This window comes from Gorilla gorilla, chromosome 3 (assembly GCF_029281585.2).
Source record: "Gorilla gorilla gorilla isolate KB3781 chromosome 3, NHGRI_mGorGor1-v2.1_pri, whole genome shotgun sequence".
Classification (NCBI taxonomy): Eukaryota; Metazoa; Chordata; class Mammalia; order Primates; family Hominidae; genus Gorilla; species Gorilla gorilla.
The window spans coordinates 133611004-133625543 of record NC_073227.2 but is presented as its reverse complement, the minus strand read 5'-3'; the positions used below and the strand labels follow the sequence as shown (position 1 = coordinate 133625543).

The 14540-nt window shown below is 36.1% G+C and overlaps 1 protein-coding gene across 50 annotated transcripts in view; it reads right to left on the bottom strand.

The window, feature by feature from the left end:
* Nucleotides 1–14540, bottom strand: part of ANK2 (ankyrin 2) — a 678765-nt gene that overhangs the window by 140182 nt on the left and 524043 nt on the right. For 29 of the 50 annotated variants that reach the window (XM_055385211.2, XM_055385215.2, XM_055385204.2 and 26 more), the window contains 5 exons: nt 10261–10359; nt 5682–5867; nt 5232–5255; nt 2272–2370; nt 649–747 (listed from right to left, as the gene is read on the bottom strand). In XM_055385211.2, the coding sequence (XP_055241186.2) occupies nt 649–747; nt 2272–2370; nt 5232–5255; nt 5682–5867; nt 10261–10359 (507 nt within the window). The remainder of the gene's footprint in view (nt 1–648; nt 748–2271; nt 2371–5231; nt 5256–5681; nt 5868–10260; nt 10360–14540) is intronic. The other 21 variants (XM_063705469.1, XM_063705472.1, XM_063705471.1 and 18 more) reach the window with 1 other exon arrangement.

Below are 14540 nucleotides of genomic sequence, written 5' to 3'. Positions count from 1 at the left end.
CCTTCATTCTGCACTTTTAACAACTGAACTCTACTGTCTATTGTGTTACCTATTTGGGGTGTATTGCAAACTTGAAATGACATTTTACTTAAGTTTGAAACAAATGAAAGCTATCACTTCTACCAAAATGACATAAAGGTATAGTATACTAACTGTATGCTTTTCTCCATAATAGCAAATCCCCTGCTCAGGTCAGTATAGCATAGCTGCTTAAGAAAAATGAATTACGAATTGAATACTTAGAAGCAAAAGATTGTAAACATGTACTAAAATATTTTGTGTAAAAGCCACATTCTCAATCTTAATGTATGGTAATTAGTTTGGGTTCTTGATACTTATAACTACCCAAAAGAGAGTTGTGTAAGCCTAATCTTTGATCTTTGGTCCCAGAAAATCACTAAGCCAAAACTTGAAAAACTGTCTCATTGAGGGAACAACATTTTTCTTCTCTGGGCACTTATGAGCAAATATTAATTTCACTGTATGGTATGAACCCTTTAAATGTTGTATGAGATTTAAATCAATTCCAATAAAGCAATTTCCTTGAAAACACATTGCTTATGTTAATGACCTGGTGTCTTGAGGTGCCTTCTATGAGGATTGAAAGAAATAATAATGGTAGAAAATTGAAAGAACAGAGACACTCACCCTAGTTTTGGCATCGATCTGACCGCCTCGATCCAGTAAGAGCTTCACCATGTTTGTATTTCCTCTTTTGGAAGCCACATGCAGAGGAGTGATTCCATTCTACACCACAGAAAGACCAAACAAGAGCTGTTGGGTATGATAGGGCATGATGGCGATGCCTTTGTGTTAAAGGCCACAAAGGAAGTTGTGACCTACGTGGTAATTTGATCCACAGTTTCTACTCTTTCTATGTCTTTGATTTTTAAGGAACAAAAATCACACAAACCACGAAACAATATAGTTAGAGAATGAAAAATGGAATGAAACTGCATAACTAAGTCAATAACTACAAAATATGTATTGAATGTACAAGTTACAGTCAAGAGACAAAGGGACCACTTTAGTGTCATAGAAACAAAAATTTTAAATCTACCTAAGATAGGGCCCTAGTGTAAAGTCTTTCTTTCTATAACATCCATGCACTTGAAGAGTCTGGCATCTTAAGTTTTATGATTCTTAAAAACAGAATACAAATATTTGGGTATTAATATCCAATATAAAAATGATTCTTAAAAACATCTCCTTCAAGTTGGGCGTGGTGGCTCATGTCTGTAATTCCAGCACTTTGGGAAGTTGAGGTGGGAGGATTGCTTCAAGCCAGGAATTCAAGACCAGCCTGGGCAATACAGTAAGACCTCATCGCTACAAAAAATTTTTAAAAATTAGCCAGGCATGGTAGTGTGTGCCTGTAGTCCTAGCTACTCAGGAGGCTGAGCCAGGAGGATTGCTTGAGCCCATGAGTTCAGGGCTTCGGTGAGCCATGATCATGCCCCTGCACTCCACCCTGGGCAACAGAGCCAGACCCTGTCTCTAAACAGCAACAACAACAAACAAACGTCTCCTTCAGAATAATTCAGTAAGAAAAACAGTTTGAAAATAACACAACATAGTTTCAGTGCAGATGACTTCTTAGTACAAAAAACATTATACATACAAATTATATTTATTTATTTTATTGGCTATCACATATCATCATTATGGCAAGGATATATACCTGATTTTTTGTCTGTTGTAATTTTTGTATATTCATATTCTGCATTAACTGTATATTAAGTATACTGATATATACCATTATCATGTAAGTGAATTCTTTCTAATAACAGCATACCATGAAACATGTAACAATGTGACACCTTTTATGTATTTTAGTAAGACTTCATGTGAACAAATTCTCAATTCATTAAAAACAATTCCCTATCAAATTGTGTGCCCTACAGTCATCATAAGACATGCTACTTATATATTTTATAGTTAACATTTTAACAGTTTAATAATTTTTTGATGTGACTTATCAGGATTCATGGCATGATCGTTAAATATAACTGTTCATACTGGTCAGAATTAATGTCATCCTTAACTATTGGAAATAATTTTTGCATGAGTTTACAACATTCTTATTTTCTGCTTAAGCCAAGATGACTTCTTGTGATTTAAAGAAAGGAAGTGAAAAATCTAGTATCTCCAGCACAGACCCAGGTAAGGAAAAAGAAGTAAAATCTTTAAGAAAGCCATTGGTGTTCCTTTTTACTTTCTTAAAATATTCATTTACTGCTATCTAGAATGAGAAACTATTTCAATCCATACCCTGGCTGTGAAGTCCACAGCAGCTCCCCGGTTTAGAAGAAGAGTTGCCACGTTGACATTTCCGTAATGTGCAGCTATGTGCAAAGGGGTAAAACCACTCTATGAAAGCAAAGATATGACAGTCAGTATATTACTTCACTTTTCTATGTTGCAGCCATTGTATTAGTGAAGAAAGTCACATGGTAAAAGTCTACCTAATATATAAGCAATAATAAATGCTTTAGTAAGATCTTAAATCTTAATGTTATAAGGTGGTACATAACTAAACATATAAAAAGTAAATAAATATTCTACATTTATTGGCATAATATTCATGGCATATTTTTAATTATCTTAAATATTTATCTATTTATGAGATTTGTTGTTTATACAAAACAATGTTTCTTAAGTTGGTTTTGCATATTGAAGAAAACCAGAATATGTTTAAACAATATAAGGTTTCAGCCATAGGATTAACATATCAATGAAGTTTTTTAATGTCTTTTCAGAGAAGATTCAAAGAAACCAGTGTTTTTGTTTTATTTTTGTTTTAAAAAAGCAGTATTTGTTGACATTATACTTTTGGAAGCATGAAAATATGTTGAAAAATTCTTACAAAGGATATAGAATTTGTTCCACATCATTTACACTGTCATGATATTCCTATACCCTTTTACAACTGTGTAGCACGATTATGTTGTTATCATGATGAAATAATTAAAAAACAAAAATTAAACAATATACGTGGCATCAATAGGAATATAAAAGGAAGAAAAAAGTTCAGCTCACTCCAATTTTGAATGTTAAACAAATTTTATCAATACAATAAAATGTAATTTAACCAACCAGGTTAAATCAACTATATGGGCATTACAGAACTGTTTACTCTCAAAATGTTTAAAAAATAAGTCTGAAAATATCAAATAAAAAAATATATTTCCTTTTCTTTCTTTTTCTGATGAAAATCTAGTTGAAAATTGTTGCCATCTTTGCAACAGAAGCATGTTAACTCTTTTCTCATTAAAGTACACAAAGATCTAATAATTTTTCTTACTCTCCAGAATTTTCACTACTTAACAAAAGATTATGGGAAAAATAGAAACTGTTATTTGGCTATCACATCCTGCAGTTTTTGGGTTACTTGGTATTGCTCTCTTTTACTTGAAATCAACTACGATGTTTACTGTATTGTTTTTAAGAAATATTTTCAAAATTACAACCTTTTTTTCTATTGAGTTGATCTATAGGCTTTGGTGACTTTGTTTTAAAAACACCCTATATAAGCATTCAGATACCTTAGGTAATGAAAATTTGTGCTCTTACTGTAGCAACATTAGATACAAATAATTTCTTACTTAGAAGCAAGACACAAAATAAGAACAGTAACTATTAATCCAAATCCCATATCTATGATCAAGATATTTTTATTTTGCATTTACATAATGCCAATATTCATGTCAAAATGGAGGGGAAAATCAGCCCTCAACCTGGCTGTTATTTTATAAAATGTCAAATTTTCATATTTTAAGAAATAATTGACTAAATTTATTTCATGTTTATCTTGATATTTCCTGTCACACAGACATACCCTGAGTGTGTGTCTATTACTGATGTTACAATTTAGTTTCAGAAAAACATATTGAGGGTGGGTGAATCATTTTCAAAGTATTTAAATATAGTAAAATCATTTGCAAAAATAAACTTATTGTCTGATACAGCCTCACTGATCATTCATAATGATACCCAAGCTGTCAATCTTGGATCAGCACAAAACTGGTATCAGCCCTTCAGAGGAACTCTTCCCTGATTAACATGGAAGTAGGAGGCAGAGTTCACATTTCTACAGGATTAGACGAAGGGGTTTCTCTTCTTTTTACTCTATTGTCTTCAAGCAAATATTTATAACTCAGTAAAAATCCACCCAAACTTCTGCTTTCACAATGTTTAGAGCCAATACTGCTTTCAAAAATGTATCTTAAATAATCACCAAAAAGCATCTAAGAAATTAAAGGTATCGAAATTAGTTATTAAGATATCAATTTGTATGGTTCCAGTTGTGAACAAGTTCACCAAGCAGTTGGGCTTTCCGTTGTCTCTGACCTAGGTTCCATGCAACGATAGGGAACAAAAGAAATAACACAAATAATTCACATATACCCTGTGAGAATGCTCAAAAGTCCACAACCTAGTCATCAAGCAAGATGATAGTCTAAAGAATCCCCTCAGCAAAACAATAATGGACCTACATAAAAAGTCACTTGTTTTTGAGTATAGGTTAATTTGTGCAATATACATCAACAATGTTTGTGTTAGTGTCTCTCTCTGTAGCAATGGCCAAGGAGAGACTACTAAATACATACATATACAAACACACCATACTGGGAGGCTTCTGAACTTAATGTTCTTATTGATTGATGTGACTTATTTTGGAATGTGGAAAATATACGATTCCATGACAAGTATTTTAAGACTTACAAGAAAAAGCAATTGGTCTGCTCTTGATATGCTCAATAACATCATTTATTATATAAATGTGGTAAAGAAAGAGAGCATACAGAAAAAAAAAAGGGCAACAGCAATTAGATAAAAAGACAAAACTCAGTGGCAGAGAAACCTCCCAAATTTTCACTTCCTTAAAACTCTAACCTAAGAATTCTCATTAAGGAAATAAAATCATATCTCTTCTTGACAATAAGTTAATAGTAAAGCTCACTCATTAAAATATATGTTAAGAAAGAGTTTCATTTCATTCTCTAATAACCTATTTAAATAGTTTTACTGATAAAAATAATGCTTCAAATATACGTTACACTAAATATCTTTGAATTATCAGTTTGCCTTCATTATGGGAAAGGTTTTCAAATTAATTTCCCATTAATCAAACTTCTAATCATTAGTATGAATTAGTGAGCATTTATTCCAATTGGGCAAAAACTAAAAATAAAGACAAGGTAAATTTTGGTATAACCACAATACTGTACCTCAGTTGTCCTATTCACCATCATCTGAAGCAGTGTTGTTTGGAAGAAAGAGGGAAGATATTACACAATGCAAAATTACGGAAACAGTCAATCTGCTCGCTGCAATTGGGTATACTGTTCCACCATGGCAAAATGCATTCTACTGAAAGAAGACATCCCCAAGCACCACACAATACAATTTTATCTTTTAAATTCTACTATTTGTGACTATAAACAGAATAAGAAAGCAGATTTCTAAAAAGCTCAACCTCATCTTTTAAAGAAAATTATCTTGCATTTAATTTTTTTAGATGGTCCCCTTCTTTCTGAAATACCTCTGAAAGTCATTTATCTCTTTTTACGACCAGAAATAATTTTGCATTATCACCATGGCCTACTTCTTTATCATCCCCCAGGAGGAGTCTGGCAGCCAAAGAGTTCCTTTCCACAAATGTGTTCAGCTTTAAGTACCTTGGATTGTACGTCAGCATTGTGGTCATTCTGAAGCAGAAGTGCGGCAGATTTGGTGTCGTCTTTCCTAGCGGCAATATGCAGAGCTGGCAGCCTCACTTTCCCTTTGGTGTCATTCTCCAAGAGGATGGCCACCGCCTGGTTGTGTCCTTGCTGGAGTGCCACAGCTAGAGGAGTAAAGCCATCCTGGTAAAATAGAAGGTAAAAATTGTCTGTTAACATCTTTAGATGCTAGAGATTTAGTTCTAAGCAATGATGCCTCTAATCTTTAATGATCAAGATTGACAACCAAAAGAATAAAATATTACTGGGAAGATTAGACGCAGATTATAACCAGTTATCCATCATATTATGGAATAGTTTAATCAGACGGCTTTCCTAATTTCTATTCTATACATTTTGAAAAACATCCGCATTCCTTAACAAACATACTACATACAGGATGTGCTCAAATGTATGGTTGCAATCGAAAAATAAAAGTGAGAACCAATCCTAAATAATGCCTCTGTAGGTAAAGCAGAAAAGTGGGAAGGGTAGAAAGAATGGAGACCAAGTCTGACTGGGAATCAAAGATATGGTGACTGAGACAGGGAAATAAAATATATGATTGACTATGCAGGTTATTAAATATCTCTGAATGGTTAGGGAAAACAGCCCCTGGGGATGGAGTTGTCTATTACCAGTTCAATTTTGGAAGTTTAGGGAACAATATGATTTAAAACTCTGGCACATTAGGATAACTTATTAATTATGCTCTTAATAGTTGAATTTTATATTATTTTGACCATTGAGATATAAAATTACATGTGCTAGGTAATGTAGAAAAACCTGTTTTTCAATTCTAAACTTAAAAAGACAGCTTAAAAAACAGTAGCATGGGAAGTGAAAAGGTAGAGAAAACTTAGATAATCATGCTAGAAAACTTGGAAAGCTATCTTTTTCTTTCTAGAAACAAGAATTCAGTTCCCGGAAAGGTGACAAGTACATTAAAAAATAATATATTTTAGGCTCTACTTACGTGAAAGAAAAAAAAAACATCCTTAATCCACAAAAGTTGGAAAACAAGTCTCAAAGTTAGAAGTTTCCATTTACATAGAGAAAAAAATATGGGCAATACAATGGTAAATTGAAAGACTGGGGCCGGGTGCGGTGGCTCACACCTGTAATCCCAGCACTTTGGGAGGCCGAGGCGGGCAGATCATGAGGTCAGGAGATCAAGACCATCCTGGCTAACAGTGAAACCCAGTCTCCACTAAAAACACAAAAATTAGCCGGGCGTGGTGGCAGGCGCCTGTAGTCCCAGCTACTCGGGAGGCTGAGGCAGGAGAATGGCGTGAACCCGGGAGGCAGAGCTTGCAGTGAGCCAAGATCGTGCCACTGCACTCCAGCCTGGGCGACGGCACAAGACTCCATCTCAGAAAAAAGAAAGACTGCATTCTAGGCCAGGGACGATGGCTCACATCTGTAATCCCAGCACTTTGGGAGGCTGAGGCAGGTAGATCACCTGAGGTTCAGGAGTTCGAGATGAGCCTGGCCAACATGGTGAAAACCCATGTCCTCCAAAAATAACAAAGAAAAAATTAGATGAATGTGGTGGCGTGCACCTGTAATCCCAGCTACTTGGGAGGCTGAGGCAGGAGAATCGCTTGAACCCAGGATTGCATTCTAGAGACAATGGTAATTTACCACAATTTAACTACTCCATTTTTTTCCGAAAATAATTTTTTTAAAGTCACTGCAGACTTTTGAGGAAAAAATAATTTTCCTCAAGTGTATTGTATCAATATGCAGTACCAGCAATAATAATTGTTTTTTTAATAATAACTGAATTTTAAACATGACACATTACTTAACAGAATGGAAGAGTAAAGCATGTAGTATCTTAAGATGAAAAATAGTAGCCTGAATTTAGAACTTTGGCACAAATTAAATGCTCTGTGAATGAGAAAAGCACAGACTCATTAGCACATACATATTTAAATGTATTACCTCCTGCAGCACTGTGATAGTTTATATTAAAAGAGTGTGAAATTAATCTTTTTCTTAGAGATGAGGCATTTGCTCACAGAACAGAATGTCATTAAAAAGTTTTTGGCCTTTAATTTTGGTAACATTTAGGAAGAAGGAAGAGAGTAGAGAAATACTGTATAAAAATGGTGCTGGAGAGACTGAGAACTCCCTTCTAAGTATTTAACCTTGGATCTTCACCATGTAGATTTCATTCTAATCTGTACTGCATGGGACGAGGCTAAACATTTGGAATGATTTGTTCAAGTGCCTCAATTAAAAGGAAATCCATATTAAAGTTTGGTAGCTTCATTTTTCATCATTTATTTACCAATGCTAAGTGCCATAATTATGGGAAATTTAAAAACTTTAAATATTTCTTCTCAATCATGAATTTCATTGCCACATTGAATAATCTCACAATTATTTGACTTTAAAGTGATCATAATGTCTTGATTAGTCATTAATTTTTGCAAATTAGCTACCAAACAGCTCAGGGCAAGTCCCCTCTTTAGGCATATTGACACATGGGCACATAAGACTGTAGAAGGTATTTAGCAATATAACACAGGATATCAAATGGCAATCAACCACACAGCCCTGTAAAAACATTATTTTTTTTTTACAGAATGATGCACGAAAAAGGAATATGTAAAGATTTGTCCTTGTGTGTTTTTTGATAACCATTAGTGCAGGCATTGAGAGTTTAATCAATTAAGCTTATATATTCAATCAGAAAAAAGTAATTTTAATTATTTAAATGATTGTCTAAAATGAAACAAATAATGGGTATATAATGTGTCTAAGCTAGAATTTAAAACCTCACATGATTTATTTGCAAAAGACACATTTCCTTGTGGAATCAGAGAGGATTTTAACTTTCTGGGGATCAGAGTGTAACATGGCCTCTACTGCTGCAATGTACATAAAAGGGTATTTTTGGAACCAAATGGGAAATGCTACAGTGGTCTTGACCAAAGGAGCCAGGAGCCATGAGACAGCTGGGAATGCCAGCGAGCTGAGTTCTCCTAAATCCTACACTAGAAACCTTAAGTCTATTTGGTAAATAGAAGCACGCTAGCATAAAGGTTTCATCTGGTAAATGATTCTGCTTTCAAGGAAATCAAAATCAAATAAAACAAATATAGATGTCCTTATTTTGATATATTTCTCAGAGGCCCTGATGCAAAGATGCAGTCTCATATTGTTACCTGAGCTCTGCCTGAAGATATTCCCATGGTACTCCTGGACAGAACTAGTGTCTGAGGGAAAAAAAGGTCCCAAATCATAAAAATCACACTATATCCAAGTGACAAGAGTATAAAATCTGTGTGTATTGAATAAAGAACTCAAAAACATTTCATACTGGGTAGTTGTGTTTTCCAGTCATAGGTAGAAAACATGGTCTCATTAATAGTGATTTCTTGGATTTTTTTTTTTTAACTAATGAGAATAAGCTGTCAGAAACTTGTTGCAATTGGCTCCATAAAAAGTTTTCTCCCAAAGGGACTGGAAAATGATTTATTACATTTTAATAACCTCTCCTTCTAATGCAGCATAGAAGGGAGTTCATGTCCTCAAGACTTAATTGTCCAGAAAGGAAGCCATATTAGACATTAAAAATTATCTTAAGATAATTTCTGGGTAACAAGAATCCACCAGTCATCTTTCACTTCAGGCCAGGAGTTTTGAAATTTTATCAGTGGGGCCACAAAATATGAAATAAGAAAAGCCAAGCCCATATACTCTGGTTGAAACAGGTGAGAAGAGGCATGTCTCAGGGGAGCTTTCTTCCTCTCCTCTTCCATGTCGCCCACTCCCAACCTTCCAGTGGCCCCAAGCACAAGGGCTTCTGGAGCATCACTTGAAATCACTGCCCCAGACAGTCATTGAACTTGCTCCTTAATCTGCCTAAGCAAAAATGAGAGGGAAAATACAAAGAAAATGGAATAAGAAATGCTTAGGAAAGAAAACTGATGTTCTCAGGGTCCCTGCCCACTCCCACTTCTTATGTCTAGATGTCCTGGAACTCTTTAAAACTAGACTAATTTTGAACATTCTATTCAGTTGTTGCCATAATCAGTCACACAACCATGTGTCATAATTTATGCTTCAATAAGGTACAGGGTTTTTTTTTTAATGACATTCCTCATGAAACTGTGCTAACACAGATACTTATGAATTATTTCTGATGGTAAAAAAAATTGTTCCTTTAAGGAATTATATTGGATCCTAACAAAGATAAAGTATTGGTGAAAAGAGATGAGTAGAATTTACTGTAATCGAATTTTAGAATGGTACAAACCTCCTAAAAGGTCAGAGGATGGAAAATTAATGGAAGCATGATTTTATGTAAGAATAAATAGACACGAATCCAAAATGAAGGCATAAACTGATGGAACTCTGTGCACAAGCCTGAGTCATTTGTTCACAGCCACTGTTGCGATTATAATAGTAACATGAACATTCCTAGCATATTTTAGACAAAGTAATGGAGATTATTTGCAGCCTGATATAAAGAATATGGACATTAAGATCAAAGAATTCAAGGCTTTAGGGCTGACAGTCTTACCTCTGTAGCAGTGCTCTGATTAGCTCCATTTTCCAGCAAATATTTTACAACATCAATGTGATTCTCTTGGGCAGCCATGTATAAAGGAGTAAAGCCATTCTGAGGACAAGCAATAAAAAAAGACATCTTCAATCATTTGTATAAGAGAGAACACTAGGAAGTAAACCTTCGACATAGGGAAGATAGATAAAATACTTTCATACTGAATAAATTATACACATATTTATCATTATAAAGCTGGACAAAATCGCAGTGAACCACGCCCCATACACAATTCCTAAAGCAATGAGGAAAGTCTTCATTTCAGTACCAGAGAGTCACATTTCTCGTCAGCTAACACTGTGTTAAAGATATCTTAGTGGCCAGGCTCAGTGGCTCATGCCTGTAATCCCAGAACTTTGGGAGTCTGAGGCGGGTGGATCATGAGGTCAGGAGTTCGAGACCTGCCCGGACAATGGTGAAACCCCATCTCTACTAAAAATACAAAAATTAGCCGGGCGTGGTGGTGCATGCCTGTAATCTCAGCTACTCGGGAGGCTGAGGCAGGAAAATCGCTTGAACTTGGGAAGCGGAGGTTGCAGTGAGCTGAGATCAGGTCATTGCACTCCAGCCTGGGTGACAGAGTGAGACTGTCTCAAAAAAAAAAAAAAAAAAAAAAATCTTAGTGTCTTTAGCATATTTGGTATCTCAGTATCTGTATAAGTTCATAACATATGGAATTATCACTATATATAGCATCTTTATAAAATAACATCTATATAATATCTTCTGTATTTATCATTCATAAACTATTTAAACAGACCATGGTTATCTTGAATATACAGAGTTTAGTTAGCACCCTTAGTGAAGTAATTTACTACTCATAGCAGAATAGGCTAGGAGAGACTACAAATTTGATTGAAAATGCAAAAGTCTTGGCTGGGTGTGGTGGCTCATGCCTTTAATCCCAGCACTTCGGGAGGTCGAGGTGGGTGGATCACAAGGTCAGGAGTTCAAGACCAGCCTGGCCAATATGGTGAAACCCCGTCTCTACTAAAAATACAAAAAAATTAGCCAGGTGTGGTGGCACATGCCTGTAATCCCAGCTACTCGGGAGGCTGAGGCAGGAGAATTGCTTGAATCCGGGAGGCGGAGATTGCAGTGAGCCGAGATCGCACCACTGCACTCCAGCCTGGGTGACAGAGTGAGACTCCATCTCAAAAAAAAAGAAAAAAAAAAAAAAACGAAAATGTAAAAGTCTATATTTCAGTGTTGCGATTGAGGCAGCATGGTTTATATGGAACATCTTTATATTGTTTTTTAAAGCCATTTCGAAATTCTATCATTCATTCTCACATTCACTTAACAGTTATTTACTAAAATACAGCCACTGGTGACTCGGCTATCGCAGAGCTACAGTGATAAACAAGACAGACACATGCGCCCTAATGGAGCACACACTATGGTAATATTACAACATTATTATAGGCATAGATTTTTAAAATCACCGAAATTGTATAACATGAGTTTAAAATTAAATTTGAATGGGCAAATTTTCTTTTCATCAGAGCCTTAGGAATATGTAATGTCTCATTAAGGAAAAAACCTATAAAACCTTCTTGTGAAATAATTCATAAGCTCTCAAAACCATGTCAGACCTTAAACATAGATGATTCCTTAAACTTTCCATGCATTAACGAGAATAAGTAAAAACACAGATCAGCGTTCAGAGATTTCTAAAAACTTAAAAGAGGAGAAAACTTTTTTTTTTTTTTGAGATGAAGTCTCGCTCTGTCACCCAGGCTGGAGTGCAGTGGTGCAATATTGGCTCACTGCAACCTCTGCCTCCCAGGTTCAAGCAATTCTCCTGCCTCAGCCTCCCGAGTAGCTGGGACTACAGGGAGAAAACATTTTTTAAAGATACTTTTTTGGAAATAAAAATTCTTCTGTATACATTGTATAAGTGTGGAAACATTATTTAAAATGGCCAACATCCAGCAAAATATAAAGAGTATACAAGTAGACCAAGTAGAGTGATTTTAAATTAGATTATAGAAGAAAATCTTCTGGCTTCAAATGTTGGAGGAAAATTTAGAACTAAAAAAGAAATATAAGAGGAATGAATTAACAATGTTGTAGGATTCAGGAATAACTTGCTAGCTGGATAGCATATTTTTAAAAAAACACAGCAAGCAGGTGAAATCTTGTGTATTTTAAGAACACTGAAGAGGTGGCGGAAGGCTAGAATTAGAGATTCAAAGGAAGGGAAAGCCAGTGAGGATGGTTAAAAACAATGAGTGGATGTGGAATGGGGCTCTTTCATGACAAGCAAAAGGCAGGGATGAAAATAAGAGAAAAAGAACTTTTAATAGAGTAAAACAATTTGCTAACATGCTTTCCTCTGACAGTCTTGTAGATAGATCAAGAGAAAGGGAATCAGGCAGAGGTCGCCAGATCAGCAGGAGAAAGGAGATGTACCATGCTGAGGTCCCTGCCTGAGAAAGGACCCTGCCCTGGGTCCTGAGCTTTAGAGGGACCTCCTCTGGCTGGGCAGGGCAAAGAATCCTGAGAGCCAAGAGGACAGGCTCACCATGATCCCACAGCTCCTCCACTACCAGAATCCCTGCCTACGTGTTCCCAAGTGTGGCTCCAGTGCTCACTCACACTTCTTCCTTGGGTTCATCCTCTCAAGTGTCCATTGGTATGCACATCCTTTGGGAGGCAGAATGATGGCCCCCACATATGTCCACATCCTAATCTCTGGAACCTGTAAATGCTACCTAATTTGGCAAAAGGAACTCTGTAGATGTGAAGTTAAAAAATTTGAGATGAGGAGGTTATCCTGGATTATCCAAACAGGCTCTATGTAATCACTGGGGTCTTTACAAGAGCAAGACAGGAGGCAAAGAGGAGAGAAGGTGCTACACTGCTGGCTTTGGAGATGGAGAACGGGGCCGTGATCCAAGAATGCAACGTTAGAAGCTGAGAAAGGCAAGAAAAGGGATTCTCACCTAGAGCCTCCGGAAGAAAACAGCAATGTCAACATCTTGGTTTTAGTTCTGTAAGACTAATTTCCAATACTAAAAAAGAATAAATCTGTGTTGTTTCAAGCCACTGGTGGTGTAGTAATTTGTTACAGTAGCAACAGGTATGTAATACACACCTTTCAAGTTGTTTGCTAGGGAAGGTAAAAATGGGAGATCAACAAAGCTTGAATATGTGCAGGTTGGTGTGTACACACCCTTACATGTGATGCTCCTGTCAGGCAGATGGAGTCAGGGATAGGAGTAGAAAGGGGACTGGGTGGTAGGCCCCCGGGATTGGCATTGCCCTCATCACAGTCCTGTGTGCAACTCCAAGCATTCCAGGATGTCTAATTTTGGACCTGTCATGATTTACCCATCAAAGTAGGTTTTTTACTTAACCGTTTTTTAGCTTGATATGTAGCTTTTAATTTAAAAAATATATATATTGCAAGCGGGCCTCTTCTGCATTCCTTGTCCTGGGGCTTACAAAGAGATGAGCTAAAGTAGAAGAAAAGAGGGGAATATCAAGGTTTATAAAAAATATCAAGGGAGACTACTGGGTATCTACCCAGAGGAAAAGAAGTCATTATACAAAAAAGATACTTGCACACACGTGTTTATAGCAGCACAATTCACAGTTGCAAAAATATGGAACCACCCCAAATGCCCATCAATCAATGAGTGGTTAAAGAAATTGTGGTATGTATATATACCATGTACTAATACCCAGCCATAAAAAGGAACAAAATAATGGCATTCACAGCAACCTAGATGGAATTGGAGACCATTATTATAAGTGAAGAAACTCAGGAATGGAAGACTAAACATCGTATGTTCTCACTCTTAGGGGGAGCTAAGCTATGAGGATACAAAGCCATAAGAATGATACGATGGACTTTGGGGACTTGGGGGAAAAGGGTGGGAGGGAGCTGAGTGATAAAGACTACAAATTGGACACAGTGTATACTGCCCGGGTGATGGGTGCACCAAAATCTTAGAAATCACCACCAAAGAACTTATTCATGTAACTAAACACCACCTGTTCCCTTAAAACCTATGGAAATAAAAAGTTAAAACAAAACAAAAAAAATCAAGGAAGAAAGTATCAAGTATATGGGGAGAAGAGTAATGATAGACAAACATTCAAGATCTTGGTTATAGCATTTCACAAACATCACATGTGTGCCTTGCACCATGACCTTGGTGTGCTACAGCTTCCAGCAGAATAGGGGAGCAAATGCGAAGAATGATAAAAATGAAAGTGACTTATTGAGC